General features: G+C 39.0%; 1 protein-coding gene across 2 annotated transcripts in view; it reads left to right on the top strand.

Moving 5' to 3' along the window:
- The window catches only part of LOC135692158 (fibrocystin-L), a 58339-nt gene extending 45517 nt beyond the window's left edge, over positions 1–12822 (top strand). For both annotated transcript variants that reach the window (XM_065210213.2, XM_065210211.2), the window contains exons 35-46: positions 552–757; positions 1226–1399; positions 1719–1773; positions 2347–2520; positions 2701–4136; positions 4529–5087; positions 5708–6664; positions 7436–7709; positions 8137–9793; positions 10057–10387; positions 10590–10859; positions 11271–12822. In XM_065210213.2, the coding sequence (XP_065066285.2) occupies positions 552–757; positions 1226–1399; positions 1719–1773; positions 2347–2520; positions 2701–4136; positions 4529–5087; positions 5708–6664; positions 7436–7709; positions 8137–9793; positions 10057–10387; positions 10590–10859; positions 11271–11476 (6299 nt within the window). In that variant the 3' untranslated portion in view covers positions 11477–12822. The remainder of the gene's footprint in view (positions 1–551; positions 758–1225; positions 1400–1718; positions 1774–2346; positions 2521–2700; positions 4137–4528; positions 5088–5707; positions 6665–7435; positions 7710–8136; positions 9794–10056; positions 10388–10589; positions 10860–11270) is intronic.
- Positions 12823–15057: the final 2235 nt, after the last annotated feature.

The raw sequence follows: 15057 nt of genomic DNA, 5'->3' as shown, positions 1-15057 counted from the left end.
CTGTCATGAAACTTCTTTTGAACGCTAGACAATTAAGTTTTTTATCATCAATTAAACGAAAACAAATATATGCAAAACTACTGTGCCTATAATGGCGGGAAAAGACGCGAAGATCATCGGAGCTCCCAACATTAAAGGCACATAATTCAAAAATTAAATTAGACAAGGTAGAAAAACATCACTACAATAAAAGAGGTGCTTATCTGATGTTTGGCAAGAAATGTCATTGGTTAAGAAGAAGTTTAATATTTTTAGCAGCACCGTGAAAATATATTGTTAGAAATTTTAGCCCTAACATCGGACATGCGACAGAAAACAGACTGTCACCAAAAACAATTCACATATCTACCACATTGCTAAAAAACACAAAGGATGCTGGGAAGGGTTGCTGCTTTGTTCCCTTTGAATCACGCCTTAAACCACCGAGAGCTTATCGAAAGTTCCATGTAGATTGTTTTAGTCCTTCCTTCTCCTACCCTCCTTTTTTGTCTACATCCGTTTCATGCATGTGTACCACCATTTTACGGGTTCAATTTTCTCGCCTTCCTCAGGTAGCTACATAATGCCAACCAATGGGAAATACGAAGGTGAAAATTTTGAGCTTATCTCTAAAGACCCCACAAAACCAGCAGACCAGTTTGTGCCAGGCTTGGATGGCAATCCAGGTTTGAACTACTTTGACAGCAAAGAAAAGATCTTGTATATCATTGTCAAGGGACCCGAGTTTTTCGAAATCAGACAGTCAAATATCATACAGGTACAGCCATCTTTATAGAATGCCGATATTTATCATGACGTAAAAATAATTAATATTGAAAATCGTCTTTAATATAGTTTAGTATGCTTTAGCACAGTTTATGCGCGAGGAAATGAAAATGTCATTTGCTTTAAGGAGTTTTTCATCTTTTATCATCCTTTTAATAACTGTTTTTCACGATAGCTTTCCTATCACAGGGGAGAATCATGCTTAATTAGAAATGACTCGAAAAATTGTTTGTTCTTTAAAAGCTGAAGTGGCATGCATGTGCTCGATGTCCCAATTTTTTTCCGTTTGATCAATATATTTCTTTTACTTTTTCCTTTCTTTAATAGCTATAAATCTTTATTTTTATTTTTGCACCATATCTGCATTAACATGGTTTCCTGGTAGTAATTGTACATTGTTAACCAAGTTTGAGCTTGCTTCTTATACTGAAGAATTAATAACTCGTATTACCTCTTTTAGCTAAAAATGGGCGTTTCCTCGAAATCTATTAGCGGGGATGATTTCTTTAAGAAGAATCTGGTAAACAACTTGGCTGCTCTCTTTGGAATCGACAAGTCTAGAATTCGAGTGATGGATGTGATTTCCGCGGGTGGAGCCAGACGCAAGCGATCAACTGATCTCTCCTATATCGATGTACGATCACATGTTATTACTTACTTACACATTTCTTTTACACATGATGCCATCATGACTTATCAACAATAGGCAAATAAGGAGGCATGATTAAGCATAATAAAGAGCTTAGGATTTCATTAAAGCTTTTGCTTAGTAACTTGCTTAGAGTGATATTGTTTGTTATCGTGTTTTCTTTAATGGAGCTTTTTTGATGGCAGATTTGTCTTTGAAAATAGAGGTCATGTGCTATTGGAAATCTATTCCACTGTATCAAGTGTGAATGAATAGACCGTTTCGAATTCTGGTAGTGTTATGCGATTGATTTTTCGATATCTAGGTCCAAATTGGTGATCCACCGCAATCAGGAAATTTAACACAATCAAATTCCACGGGTAAGTGAGTTAATTACATATATTCTTGCAAGATTTGATTACAAGACTTGCTGTCTGATTTTATGATACACTAGATCATCTGTTGCTTAATTGAAGAATGCTTAAGTGCATGAATGTAACGGATTAAGGAGATGAAGATCTTCGAAAGAGAGACACTAAATATCGCAAATTTTCAGGATTTGCTATTTATGCTTGATTATTTGGTTGCACTAACTATAATCGCTAAAATGAATTGTCGCAAAAATATTAGATCATTATATCAGATTGCATGAATTGAAATCTGGAATTCAAACTGACTGTTCATGGCTGAAAAGTTACATGTGAGCATGTAATTGAAGATTTGTGCAAAGCCCCATTAATAACAGTTTGAGCACATTATAAATTCTGTATAACCGAATGCACTCCAAAATTACCAAAATTTTTGTAGCAATACCCCCTTGAAGTTGTTAAAACAGCAGATTGTACCAGTTTTTAAGCTTGGAATAATGCTTTCATTATGCTCAAACATTTTTCAATCATTTTTGATACATTTAGTACTTGATTTTTGATTTTCTTTTTAATCTTTGCAAATAGCTAATCAGACATCATATGAGCAGCTACAAGATATCACAACCAAAGTTGTCCAAAGCTCTCAAACCGGTGCTCTGGCGGACGCTACTGGCCTAGATGTTGGTGTCATCACTGTTACTGAACCGACTCCGCCTCCTGTTGATCCGACCGGAGGAGTGAGGGCTACTAACGAAACCGGTGAGTCTCTATTTGCCTGTTACTTTTAGGCTACGGGATTTTTTTTGTACCCAAAGCGCAAAATATTTCTTTGTGAGTTGTTCATTTTTAAATCAATAGATAATTTTGGAATTTAGCTAATAGTTTAGATTTTTATTAATTTCGTGCAATTTTCAACGATTACGTTCCCTATTTTTGCAGTACAAGTGACAAACGGGACCAACAGTACCACGCGCTATGACCAGAAAGCAACCAACACAGAAGTAGAAGTGCAACCAGTTGAGTATTATATCCCAAAGAAGTTGATGCTCATTGCGGAACCAACAAATAGCAACGAGACTGTACCGTTCCCGGTGCAGCCGAAATTGCGTATGTATGATGCTTTGGATCGTTGGGTCAAGAACCTAGGACGTGAAACTGATAGATGGAGAGTCACCGTCACGATCTTGTCTGGCACAGGAGATGCGGGTGCGCAAGTGCTTGGTAACACCACCGTAGAGTTCATAAACGGAACCGCTAATTTCACAAACATTGCTGTTTCTCATAGCGGAACGGGATATAAGCTCAAATTCAAAGTTAGTTATCCATTGAATCTGACATTTACTGTCGAATCGCAGGCCTTTGAGATCAAGGAAAGAGTTCTGTTCTTCAGCTTGTTGCAGCAACCAGCAGACGCAAATGAAACCGTTCCTTTTGGTATGCAACCGCAAGTTGTAGTGCGTGATGCTGCGAACGGTGAGCTTGTCAATAACACAGGATGGAAAGGCAGGAAGTGGCTGTTTACCGCTACTCTTCTACAAAACGGAAACTCTGGCGCAAGCTTGATGGGCGGCAGTGAGGTAGAGTTCATTGGCGCATACGGGACATTCAAAAACCTGAGTATTGACTCACCTGGAAAAGGATATCAGCTGCGCTTAATCGCTTCAACAACCCCGTCATCCAGGTATACGGCTACATTCACATCCGTCGCATTTGACGTAAAGGAACGAGAGTTGTACTTGAGAATCGCCCAACAGCCAGGTGACTGTAACGATACTGTTATTTGCGGCAGGCAGCCGATTTTAGAGATCAGATCGCGGTATCCTGATGCATTGGCAGGCAATATTGGTTGGAAAGGAAGCAGTTGGTACATAAATGCTTCTATGCATGCGGGTGGCGCCAATTCTCTCCTGAATGGAACAACGTACTTCAAAATCCCTGCTTCGGGGCTCATCCAGTTTACCGATCTTAACTTTTATGATGTAGCTTCTGGATATCGCCTCGCTTTCAAAGTGCTTATCAATCCCCCAAATCCTCGATTTGCAAACATGTCTCTAGTATCGGACACGTTTGACGTGAAACAGAGGCAGTTCTACTTAGCAGTGAAAATCCCACCCAGCAACGTGAACGATTCAGTTGTTTTCGGACAGCAGCCTGTAATTGAGGTTAGAGATCTGGGCACCAATCGTGCTGCGAAACCGCTTAAGACTCACTGGAATGTCACTGTCAGTATAAAGAGCAATGGGGCTGGTAACGGATCTTTGCTTGGCACAAAAGGCATCACAATTGCAAACGAATTGGCGTCGTTTACTGATCTTCGCATTGTTGGATACGGAGTTGGATACACTTTAGAATTCACGTCGAATTATGGCCACAAGGTAATCCTACTTTTTACTAGTTTTTTTAGCTTCTGATAGTCGTTGCAATAAATGACCAGTTCCAGAACAAGCACCTGCCCTGTGCCATCATAGGTAATTTCATTTGAGTTACAGCTGTGGGGCACCGATGGCTAATGTAATAATACAAATCATTTTATTATGCAAGTGCAATATCATCACAGGCTTTCCTGGCTAGGCTATGCAACAAATGTCTTTTTATTTAGTTGGTTTGTCACACAAACTATTTGTTTTCCATTCCTGTATTGTGTCTTTGTTTATTATGGTATTTTCATTATACTTTAACTCTTAGTACGATAGTTTTATCTCTAACTCTTTCTAGCAGGTTAACTTAAAACTCTTAGTTCTTGTTTAAATTCCAATTTTCTATTCAGGTTGTCTCCTTGCCGTTCGACGTGCGATTCAAGAACGACTATCGCCCAGTTTTCGATGGCTCAACTCCAGGTACTATAAGTGTTTATGAAAACCAAACAACACCGGCAACATTGCACACTTTTGTAGCCACCGACCAGGACACAGGCATTGCTGGAACGCTGAAGTACGAGCTGCGAGAGTCGTCGCTTCATTGGCTGGTCAATATCAACCCTTCAAGTGGAGTATTCGCTTTGCAAACTGCACTTGATCGTGAGAATGTCTCCTCCTACTCCATGACAGTTAGAGTGAGTGATAGCGCACCATCCCCGTTCTTCTACACCCAAGACCACCTTCTCACACTAAATGTGCTGGATGTCAACGATAACAAACCCAAGTATGACTGGCCAGTGTTGAACATTACAGTTCCAGAAACAGTCGCTGCGGGGCAGGTTGCATTCAATGTAAGCACAACCGACCCCGATGCAGGCGAGAACGGACGGCTAACGTATACAATCAAGTCATCAAATGGCAGTGCAAAGTTCGATCTCAATGGCAACACCGGGGTGTTTACTGCTAAAGGTTTGTTTATAAACCCAAAATATATAATTAACTTTAACCTTAAAGCAGATATTTACAGGATAGTCAACTCCAGGGACGGTTATAAGCCACAATTTTCCTAAGCCTATACCTTTATGATATCATGCCAAAATTCGCTGAGAAGTCTTTCTGTGCTTTTTCGATAATTTAGCTGAATACCTTACATCTTACCAATCAGTTTATGAAATAATCACGAATTATTTTTAAAAAAACCTACTGTCTATCGTTTATAACTTCGATTTTGTGCAGCTTTAGGCTAGAAAAAGTTTTGTCTTGTGTTAATATGTATTGTCGACTTATAAGCCAATAAAGTCGGTCTTGCTGATAAATTTATGTTGTTATGTCTTGCCGCTTTCTAAACTTACCAGGGTATGTTTACTGAGACTTGTAAATTCATATCATGAAAATTACTGTTATATTTACCTGTTAGTCGTAAAGTCCTCGGTGCCATATAGGCAGAGCTGTGCCCGCTTTTGGTGTTTAGAACTGGACGGTTCTAAGTTTCTACTCTGCGTTTTATGCTCAACGCAATCATCAGGCAACTTTTCTGAGAATCATGTAGCTCAAGTTTGATGTAGCCATATGTTGATAATCTCTTTTAGTGTCCTTGGATTTGGACGGTACAGAACAGCCAGAGCCTGTTTATCACTTCCAAATGAATGTACATGATAACGGAATCGAGGTACAGCAATCCGTTGATATCGACGTCTATGTTCGCGTGACCCGCGTGAACGAATTCACACCAACATTTGCCTCCAACTCGATCACAGTTTCAAAACGAGAAGACATAGCTGTTGGTTCGGCCATCACACCTGTTAGTGCAACGGACTCTGATTCAGGTCAAGATGGCAACATCACGTACAGGATCACTAGCGGAGATGTGAACAACGTATTCAATATCAGTGGTGGAAATCTTGTATTGCAGAGCGCACTCGATCATGAAACGCAAGCGAAGTACACCCTTGTAATAACAGCCTCGGACAATCCGTCAAATAGTGCGCCTAAAACGTCAACATTCACTGTACAAGTTGATGTTACTGACGTCAATGACAATAGGCCTCTTTTCAACCAACCTTCATATTTGCTGGATGTTCCCGAGAACGCTGCTGTAGGATCCCCCGCAGTTTCAGTTACAGCAACTGACAGAGATTCCGGTCTCAATGGACAGTTGGAATATTTTGTGACGTCAGGGGCATCAGCTTTGTTTAGACTCGATGCCGCAACCGGTGCTTTCATTCCGCTTGCAAATCTTGACCTTGATTCGCAAAGCCTTCTCTCCAAAATAATACAAATGAGCGTGTTTGTGACGGACAAAGGACAACCAACAGCTTTGAATAACTCAGTGAATGTCACTCTACGCATAATAGCGATCAACGAATATGCGCCTTCGCTTGGACATGCAGATGAGATTACGATGTTGCTGCGCTCAAGTGAAGTAGTTGGCAATACCTTATTGAAGATGAATGCCACTGATGCTGATTATGGACCAGATGGCAATATTTCATATCAAATAACCTCAGGAAATACTAACGACGTCTTCACTTTAGATACTATCACAGGTAAACTTATTCCTTTTAAATGGCTTTGAAAACATTTTCACCACATACTAACTTGAAGCTTTTTCGTCTGACACTCCTCAGAGTATAAAATGTCAGAATAAGGTTCCGAAAGAACAAGATGGAAAATATATACCCTGCTGCATATCGAAATAGGCCAATCAGAAAACGCAAGCACATGACCATTATACAGACAAAAACGCTTTAAATTAGTATGTTGTGAAATTTTTGCTTCTTCAAAGCCAATTTCAAGTTCTGTACCGCAGAAAAAATATTTCCTTTTGGCTTTTCCTTTTTTAACTGTTTTATCTTTTCAGTTTTGTCTTCGGTTGAAATGATGTTCCTTTAAAACTGTTCTTCTTCTTCTTGTTAATTATAGCTTTTTCTAAATGGCTATCCTTGTTGCGGTTAAGTAGCTTTTTGTCAGACTCCCAGACTTTTCACACCTAACTTACATTCTATTATCTCTTATGATATTTTTATGTTCATAGATTTTTCTTTTTTGCAATTTTTTGCCAAATGTTCGTTTTTGCAATCGTTTCTAGTTTTAACATTAATTAGTTCCATCTTTTCTTCTTGAGATCTTTTCCAATTGTCTTTGTAATCAATCTACATTTCGTTTCAAGCTACAATTCATCATTCTATTTCACACTGTGCTGTTTTCTATCACTTTCCTGGTTTTCGAGACATTCTAAACTTTCAGTACACCCTGTGCGAAATTTAAGAACTCTTTCTTGAAATAAAATTCATCAATTGTCCTCTTTTATCTTTCAGGACAACTGAAACTCGCAAAAGTTCCAAGTGATCCATTCTACTCACTTGAGATATCGGTCAAAGATGACGGTAGGAATCCTGGTCCAAAAACGACTCCTGTTCAAGTTGTGCTTTACAATGAAAGGTCAGGTGCCAGCTATGGCGCAGGCAGTGTCTATGTTGGTTCCAGCCGAGCAAGTGTGCCAGTGACAGTTGTGTCAGGATCTAGCAAGGTTGTCCCTGTGTATGCAAATGTCGCTTTCCAGGACTTAGAAGGCATTGATGTCACCATAAGGTAGCCTAGCTCTCTTGACTTTTGAAATTTCGTTGAAAATGTATTTTTTTGCAGTTTAATTGGACCTGATTTTTGTTAGCGATATCAAATTTGCAGCGACTTTGAACCACGGCTCGTCGTCAATTTTACTTGAAGAAGTCGATACCACTTCTAGGATCTTGTTTTACGGAGCCTTTCGTTTATATATATATAGTTCGAAGCCTTCCATCTCTCTGAATGTAGAATGCTGTCAATTTTTGCCTTTCTGCAAATTATGTAACGATGCTCATGCTGAATGTCGAGACAGCTTCGCATGAATAGAGGCGTGCAGTGGTAATCAGGAATCAACAACAGACCCTTAGCGTATGTACTCATTAGTGAGTTAGTAGCTAAGTAACAAACAGAAACAGAGAAACAGAAGCATTAATTTGATTTCATCTCGTTTTAGCTACGACAAGGGAATCGTCAGGTATGACAGTGCATCGAGCGACCTGATAGCTGTTCCAGGAAGTGGTACCGTTCGTCTCATTGGCCTCGTCAAGACCAACAGCAAAACGACGGGTATCCCAAAGATTGCCGATTTGACTTTTACAGGACTGTTTAGCACCTCTACAACCATGACTCCGAAAAATGTTACAATTGCTGACAAAGCTGGCAAGGAAATCCCATCCAAGGCCAAAGGCCCTGCTTGTGCTGCCGTCTTCCTGGGGGATGTTAACAAAGATTGCTCTGTTAACATTCTAGATGCAGCTCTGATACAAACATATGCTCGCGAATTGCTAACAAACTTTGCATCACCAATTGGAAAGGCACTTCAAAATGATCTTTCTTCAGTTCAGAAATCCTCCATGGATGTCGACCAGAACAGTGTAGTCGACTTCCATGATGCGTCATTCTTGCTAAATGTCTTGGTAGGTTATTCCCGGCTTATATCCTCCTTCACAGTTCAACCGCCATCGGCTCCAAGCTGTGACCTTGTCATTTCTGCGTCGCTTAAGAACAAAGACCAAACAGCAGCAACAAATACCCGAGCATTTGTTGTTATGGCTTACAAAGACAGTTCATTCAACACAGAGCTTACGGCATCAGGCCTAACCGGCGTCAAATCGTTCACGTTGAGCTCTGGTGCATACAGATACGGCAGGGTATTTGAGTTGACGAAAGCAAGTAATGGAAACTTTGAGATGAAAGGTGTGAAGCCTAAGCTAACCAAGAACGGAGTCGGTATGACCCTTGTCATTGTCACTTCAACTAGCAGTGGATCCAAAGTGGCCTCTTCATTCGTAAAGCCAGCAACTATTTCTGGAAGCAAGACCTCTGTAACGATCGCCACTGGTATCACTCTTGATGTTTTCGACTCGTTTAGGCCACAAACAAGCGCGAATTTTACGTCCCAGAACAATCTGTGCACCTCGCAAACAGTAACGAAACGAATGAGTTTGAAGTTCAACGCTGACTTCAGCAAGGTCGTTGGAAAAGAAGCTAAATTTATCAGCGAATTTAAGACATTCTTTGAGTCAAAATACAAGACGTCATCCCGACCTGTAGCGGTGTCAGGCGTCACAATCAAAGCAGGGAGTATTATAGTAGACTTTAATGTCACTGTAATCCAATCACAAGAGAATTCACTTATTGATGATGTTTCAAACGATGTCAAGAGTGGCCTGACCTTCACATTCGAATCAAACAACATGGTCGCTCACCAGACATTGAGAGTTGATGGACAAGAGAAGATTCCTCCTCCAAAGGCTGCAACGAGCGACAACAAGACTTTGATAATCATTTTAGTCATTGTTGCTTTTATTATATTGGTTTTCATAGCGGTCGCCATATTTGTATGCTATCGTAAAAAGAGGCTGAGGTCAGAAAAGGTGAGATCTTTAGAGAAAGATAATTCCAGATTTGATAAGAAAAAGAGTAATGAAGACACGTTGCACATGGCTCCTATGTACGGTTACTCTGCAACCCAGAGCCCGGCCAAAAAGAACGAGTTCGTTGAAGTTGTTTTCAACGATGTTGCTCCTCTGGAAAACAACATGAAGGAAACTGCCATTGACAACCCGGTTTATCAGCATGACGAGGATTTGCAATGTTCCCCAAGAGCAGTACGTTTTTATAAGTCTTTCTTTTTCCATTAAGTCACATTCTATAGAATTCCTACAATATAGTTCCAATTCTTGCACCCTCTAAAGTTGCATAGGTCCATAAGTTGTTTTTAGGTGCCGGAAGTAAAATTAGTCATTTCTTTCAGGATTTCTTTATTATGTGGTTAATGCCCCTAATGCAAAATTATTCACTAGATATAAGTACATATTTGTAGCAAATTATCCTCAGATTCTGTATTCAACAACTTTGGCTTACCTTGTAGGCTCCTGTGTTTACAACCGTGGCTGCTGCCCCAGGAAGTAGGCCTGCCACAGCTGGTGCAGAATCAAAGCAGGGCGAAGATTTGTGGCGAGCACGGCCAAGATCAGCGGGACCAAAGTACGACGCAACTGATGTTCTTATGAAAAGAATCTCATCCACAAAGGAATCGAGTACAAAAGGACGAACAAGCCCAGAAAATCTTGAAGTACCATTGGTTGCTGCGTACTCGTCTATGGAAAATTTAGCAGAAATATCAGAGGAGGGAAACACAAATTATGAAATGCACCCGAATGTACCGACCCCAGAACCGAGTTCGGTTGAGGATTATGAAGGTGCCTAGAGAATCAGCTATGATTATAATTATGATTATAATTGCTACTTTCCATGCCTTGAGGTACACGAATTACCGGTTGCGATACTTTTGTCAACTGCTTCAAAATTGGGTGGGCCCTTCTTCTCAACACCCCTTAAATTTATTTTGTGTTATTCATTTGAATGCATTTTCCTGAAATATGTCCCAAATCTTCTTTGCAGACGACAAGCCTGTTTATAAAACATTGGAAATAAAACAACTGCGTCAAGAGGGCATCAGCGTGTTGCATTTTGTAAGCAGCATCGTCGTGAATGTCAATGGGACACTCGAGGACCTCAGAGCAGCCATAACCGGAAAAACATTCCTTGGCAAAGAGAAATTTGTTTTCCTGACTTCTCAACTAGAAGCTGTTAATCCTCTCAAAGAAGTTGATGTTAAAGTAAAGGAAATATTTAAGAAGACTATAAGGACAAAAGTTTTGCATGGAACAGGTAAGTTCAGTATTGGCCATTAAGAACACTCTAGGCTCTAGTTTACCGAGAAATAAGTACAGAGAGCTTCGGCAAGAATCATTTAGTTCTTGTTTAAAAATATGGTGTATACTGCAAGCCTGACACTCGAATAAATGTAAAATGTGAATGATCGTTATGTTCTATTTTGACACTATATGAATTACAGTAGGTCCTGATTATAACTTATAGGCCCTGAAACTTGGTGTTGCAACTTGAAACTGTAAGTACACCGCTTTCTTTAAGACATAGAAAATTGTCAAACAGGCCATTTCTCTTTCGTAAATCAGCGGTGCTTACTAAAGTGATATCTATAGAACATTTTTAGGCATTCATTCTTACGTACTACCTCTTAGTATTACAGCTTTGTTAAATCTCATGTCTTGCTTGTAGATGGCTACAGTTTGTTCTGTCCATGCGGTATTGTGGCGAAAATTCATTGCGAGACATGCTTAGTGCGAGGCTACTGTTCTGAACGTTGCCAACAAAACGAGTTCACCGATCACCAAAAAGTTTGTAACAAAAGCAACGCTGTCAAAAAGCAGAGAGATGGCAGCAAAAGGATGTCTAAGATTAGCAGGGCAGGTCCCACGTATTAACTTCTGCAATTCCTGTTGAGAAAGTAGGTTGTTAGATAAGAACTTCTCATTGTAGATGAGTTTTTTGCAGGTTGCATATTTGCTGCACCGCGCAGTAATATTATTCAAAGGAATTTCCCGTTCTAAGTGCTTAAATTTGATTCTGCGAATACCATTTTCTTAAGTGTGCCAGCAGTTTAGGTATGAAAGCAAAAAAGACGTGAAGCAATGCTAAACCAAATACTCAAAGCTATCTCTATTTTTCCATCCTCTTGGTAACTTAAGCCAGATATAAATTCATATTTGGGGATTTCCTTATCTGTATATTATCTCTATTAGGAAAACATTTTCAAATGAAGCTCTATTTTTTAGAGCACTGCGCACTTATATTCGCTGTTGTTTGTTATCATAAGTATGTTTTTAAAGCATGTATATCGAGTAGTTACGTAGTGTTGATGATTGTAATGGAGTAAATATCTTGGTGATTTCTAAATGATTTGCGTATGAAGGAAGTAACTTTTTAAGTATTTTATGTAAGGGCCTTTGCTTGAATTCCTGCCCTATTGGAGCTGTTATAAGTCTTACATCTTTAAAGGCATTTGACATGCATAAGTACAGCGAATCCAAAATTAACTTGATCAGAGCACGCGCGATTGGAAGGAGTTTGAAACTATTTACACGAAACCACTGTGAGTCGCTCTATGGTTTCGGGGAATTGCAGAAAGGCGGAAACTGTTCACATATTTTTCTCTGTGCGCGATTTGATTGGTCAACTGCTGGGGGTCAAATGGCTGTAGGCCACTTTTGCCTGTGTTGAATGCCTTTAAGTTATAGTTCCAGTCAAAATTGTACTTAGATCTCTTTACTGCGTTCATTACTAAGGTGTCCAAAGACATGTTTATTTTCCTTAATGCTGAAACCTAAAACCAATTAGCTTACTGCAGTAGGCGTAAAGCTCTGCAAAGATTTGCACAATGATTTGGAAGACAACACTCAGATATTCCTTACATGATATACCAAGGGATTTCGACAAAGGCCTATGTGTCTGCTTAGATTTTTGTAAAGCACGTGCAAAAAGAAAGTTTCTATGTAATTATGTATTTTAGTGTATAAGTGCCCTTTCACTTCTGTCCTTTTATTTCTGTCCTTTGACTGAAAAAAGATCATAAATCACTGTATCCGTTGGCGACACCTTGAAATATCTCAACTTTTTACATATTTTTGAACATCATTAGTTCAGGGAATTAGTCTGTTTTCAGATGTGAAAGGGCAATACTTTTTGTGATGTAGAGTTTTAAAAACGTGATTGTCATTTTTACTTCTTTACTTGACTGTCTGAAAGTTCATAAAAAGCATTTGCACCTAAATTTCTGGCTTTGTTATTCGCGTTTTTCTGTTTGAAACGCAAAGAAAGAGTGGAAAGGAGACTTTGCATATGTTAGTGATCAGAGAGGCTTTTGTAAAATGAAAGTCTCGTAATGCCTCTAAAAAAGAATGAAATATTAAATGGTGTATTTTAATGTTTCAATCAAAAAAGACAAGCGACGGATAGATATAAGAAAAATTGATTTTATACTTCTCAAGACTTGCCATATATAGTATTGAATGAGTAGACTTTTATCATAACTTGATTTTCTTCTAACCGCAAGCAATATTGTTACCAAACTTGTGCCTTTTTTCACTGTTACTTTTTGTTGTTATGTTTTCAAGAAAGTAATTTTTTCTCAAGTTTTTCCACTTCATCAGTTTAAATTCACCTTTCTTAGCTTTTGTGTTACTCAAAAAGCGAAATCATGATAACACACTATATGTAAAAAATGTAATCTTTCTTTCTTGCCATTTTGAATTCATGATTTTTACTACAAATTACTACAAATTCCCTGCGAATTTTATTCTGTTACAACTTATCCTTCGTTTTTGTTCTTTGGTTTTTGGAGTGAAATGACTGAAAAAGTCTTTTGTTCTTATTTTAAACTAATTGCTCCAAAACAAAGGCATTTGGTCCCAAGGTGCATCGAAAACAAAGGCATTTGGTCCCAAGGTACTGCTCACCCTAGGTCTCCTGAGACTAAACATCTTCCTATCTTGCAGTTTGTTGCATCCTTTCCTCAGAGGAGTCAAGTCTTGTTGGATCTGCTTCGTGTGCTGTTCTTTCTTCTTGTCGGTCCAACAGACGCCTTATTTTGGTGCTCTGAAGTTTTCGTCCTTCTGCATGGCTCAATTTACAATGCCAGCCAGAAGTGTACACAACTTATTGCAAAGAAAGGCGAGTTTATTTTTTTATAACTTAAGTTTATTAATGCTTGTTAATGTATAGAGGAACAGTTAGGCCCGGCTCTCCATGTCTTTATTTATACCTCGTTGTAACCAGTTGTGTTAATTTATTCACCGTAGTAACAGCGTATGACTCAGTCTTTGAGATGTTTATTCTCAAACCGACTAACATCACACGTTTCCAGGCAAAGCAATACTTTCAACACAATTTTGCACTTTCAATTCCCCTTACATGCTTTGATATGTAGAACAGGAACGTGAAACTCTCTCTACATGACGTGTACATCTATTTCACGGCGCTTAATGCTCTGTCTATACCAGGGGCGGATCCAGAGCAAATTTGAAGGGGGGGGGGCAGTTGGTAGTTGGGGCGCTGAAAAATTTTCAGAAATTGGTAACGAGAGTATGCGGTATACAACAATTTCCGAACCTAGCTACTGACAGAAGGCTCTCTATTCACTTTGTAAGGGGATTTTCACAATACTTGTTGTATACTTTGAAGTAATCCTTGAAGTTGATTAACCTATAGGACTCTCAAACTTTTTCACCTAATTCTCATTCTTCGAAAGGCGCGCACAATTTCCAAAAAAGGGGCGCCAGACTTGTTTCAACTCGATGAGAGGGGCAACTGCCCCTAGTTACCTGGTCTATACGGCATCGAGCACTATATAACAGACTTACCTAAAGCGATATTTATTTATCCTTTTCTTGTATCAATATTAGGTAATTGATTATTGCTTAATAAACTCATTATTCGTGCCAAATTGTCTGGCTAGTAAACATGGAGTTGAAGATCCGAAGCGAGATCATTAAGCTCTAGTCAAGTTTTAATTCAAAATCCTTTACAAATTCTTACGGTTTCTAAAGATACATTTCGTTAACTTTTGATACATCACTGGTGCAGCACGAATAATGGTGCATCTAAGTGACAACTATTCGCATGTTTTTTTTAAAAAAGCAATTTTTACACTGATTTATTCATTGCATGATAAAGCATTGCGGGGCTCTGCAACAAACGGAGTAAACCCTGGTTTGAACTTCTTTTGGTGAAAAAACTTCTTTTCGAAAGCATAGCATCTTCTGCCGAGGACTAAGAAGAATTAGTACCATTTAAAGTAGTTTTTGTCGTGTGATGTCCCCTATCACTAGTAGATAGTTTATGCTTTTTTACAGATACAAAAGGTAGATTTTGTGTAACGAAATTTGGAACAAAATTTCACCAAATCTCTAGGTTGAACAAATTCATCTACCTGGTATGCACTTTATAGTTTTTTCAATACATGCATAGATTAGGTAGGAGAATTTAATTCACAATACGTGCCGGATGA

Source organism: Rhopilema esculentum, chromosome 13, assembly GCF_057945365.1.
Source record: "Rhopilema esculentum isolate cy_ngs chromosome 13, ASM5794536v1, whole genome shotgun sequence".
In the NCBI taxonomy this organism is placed as follows: domain Eukaryota; kingdom Metazoa; phylum Cnidaria; class Scyphozoa; order Rhizostomeae; family Rhizostomatidae; genus Rhopilema; species Rhopilema esculentum.
This window is presented reverse-complemented; position numbering and strand designations above follow the sequence as displayed.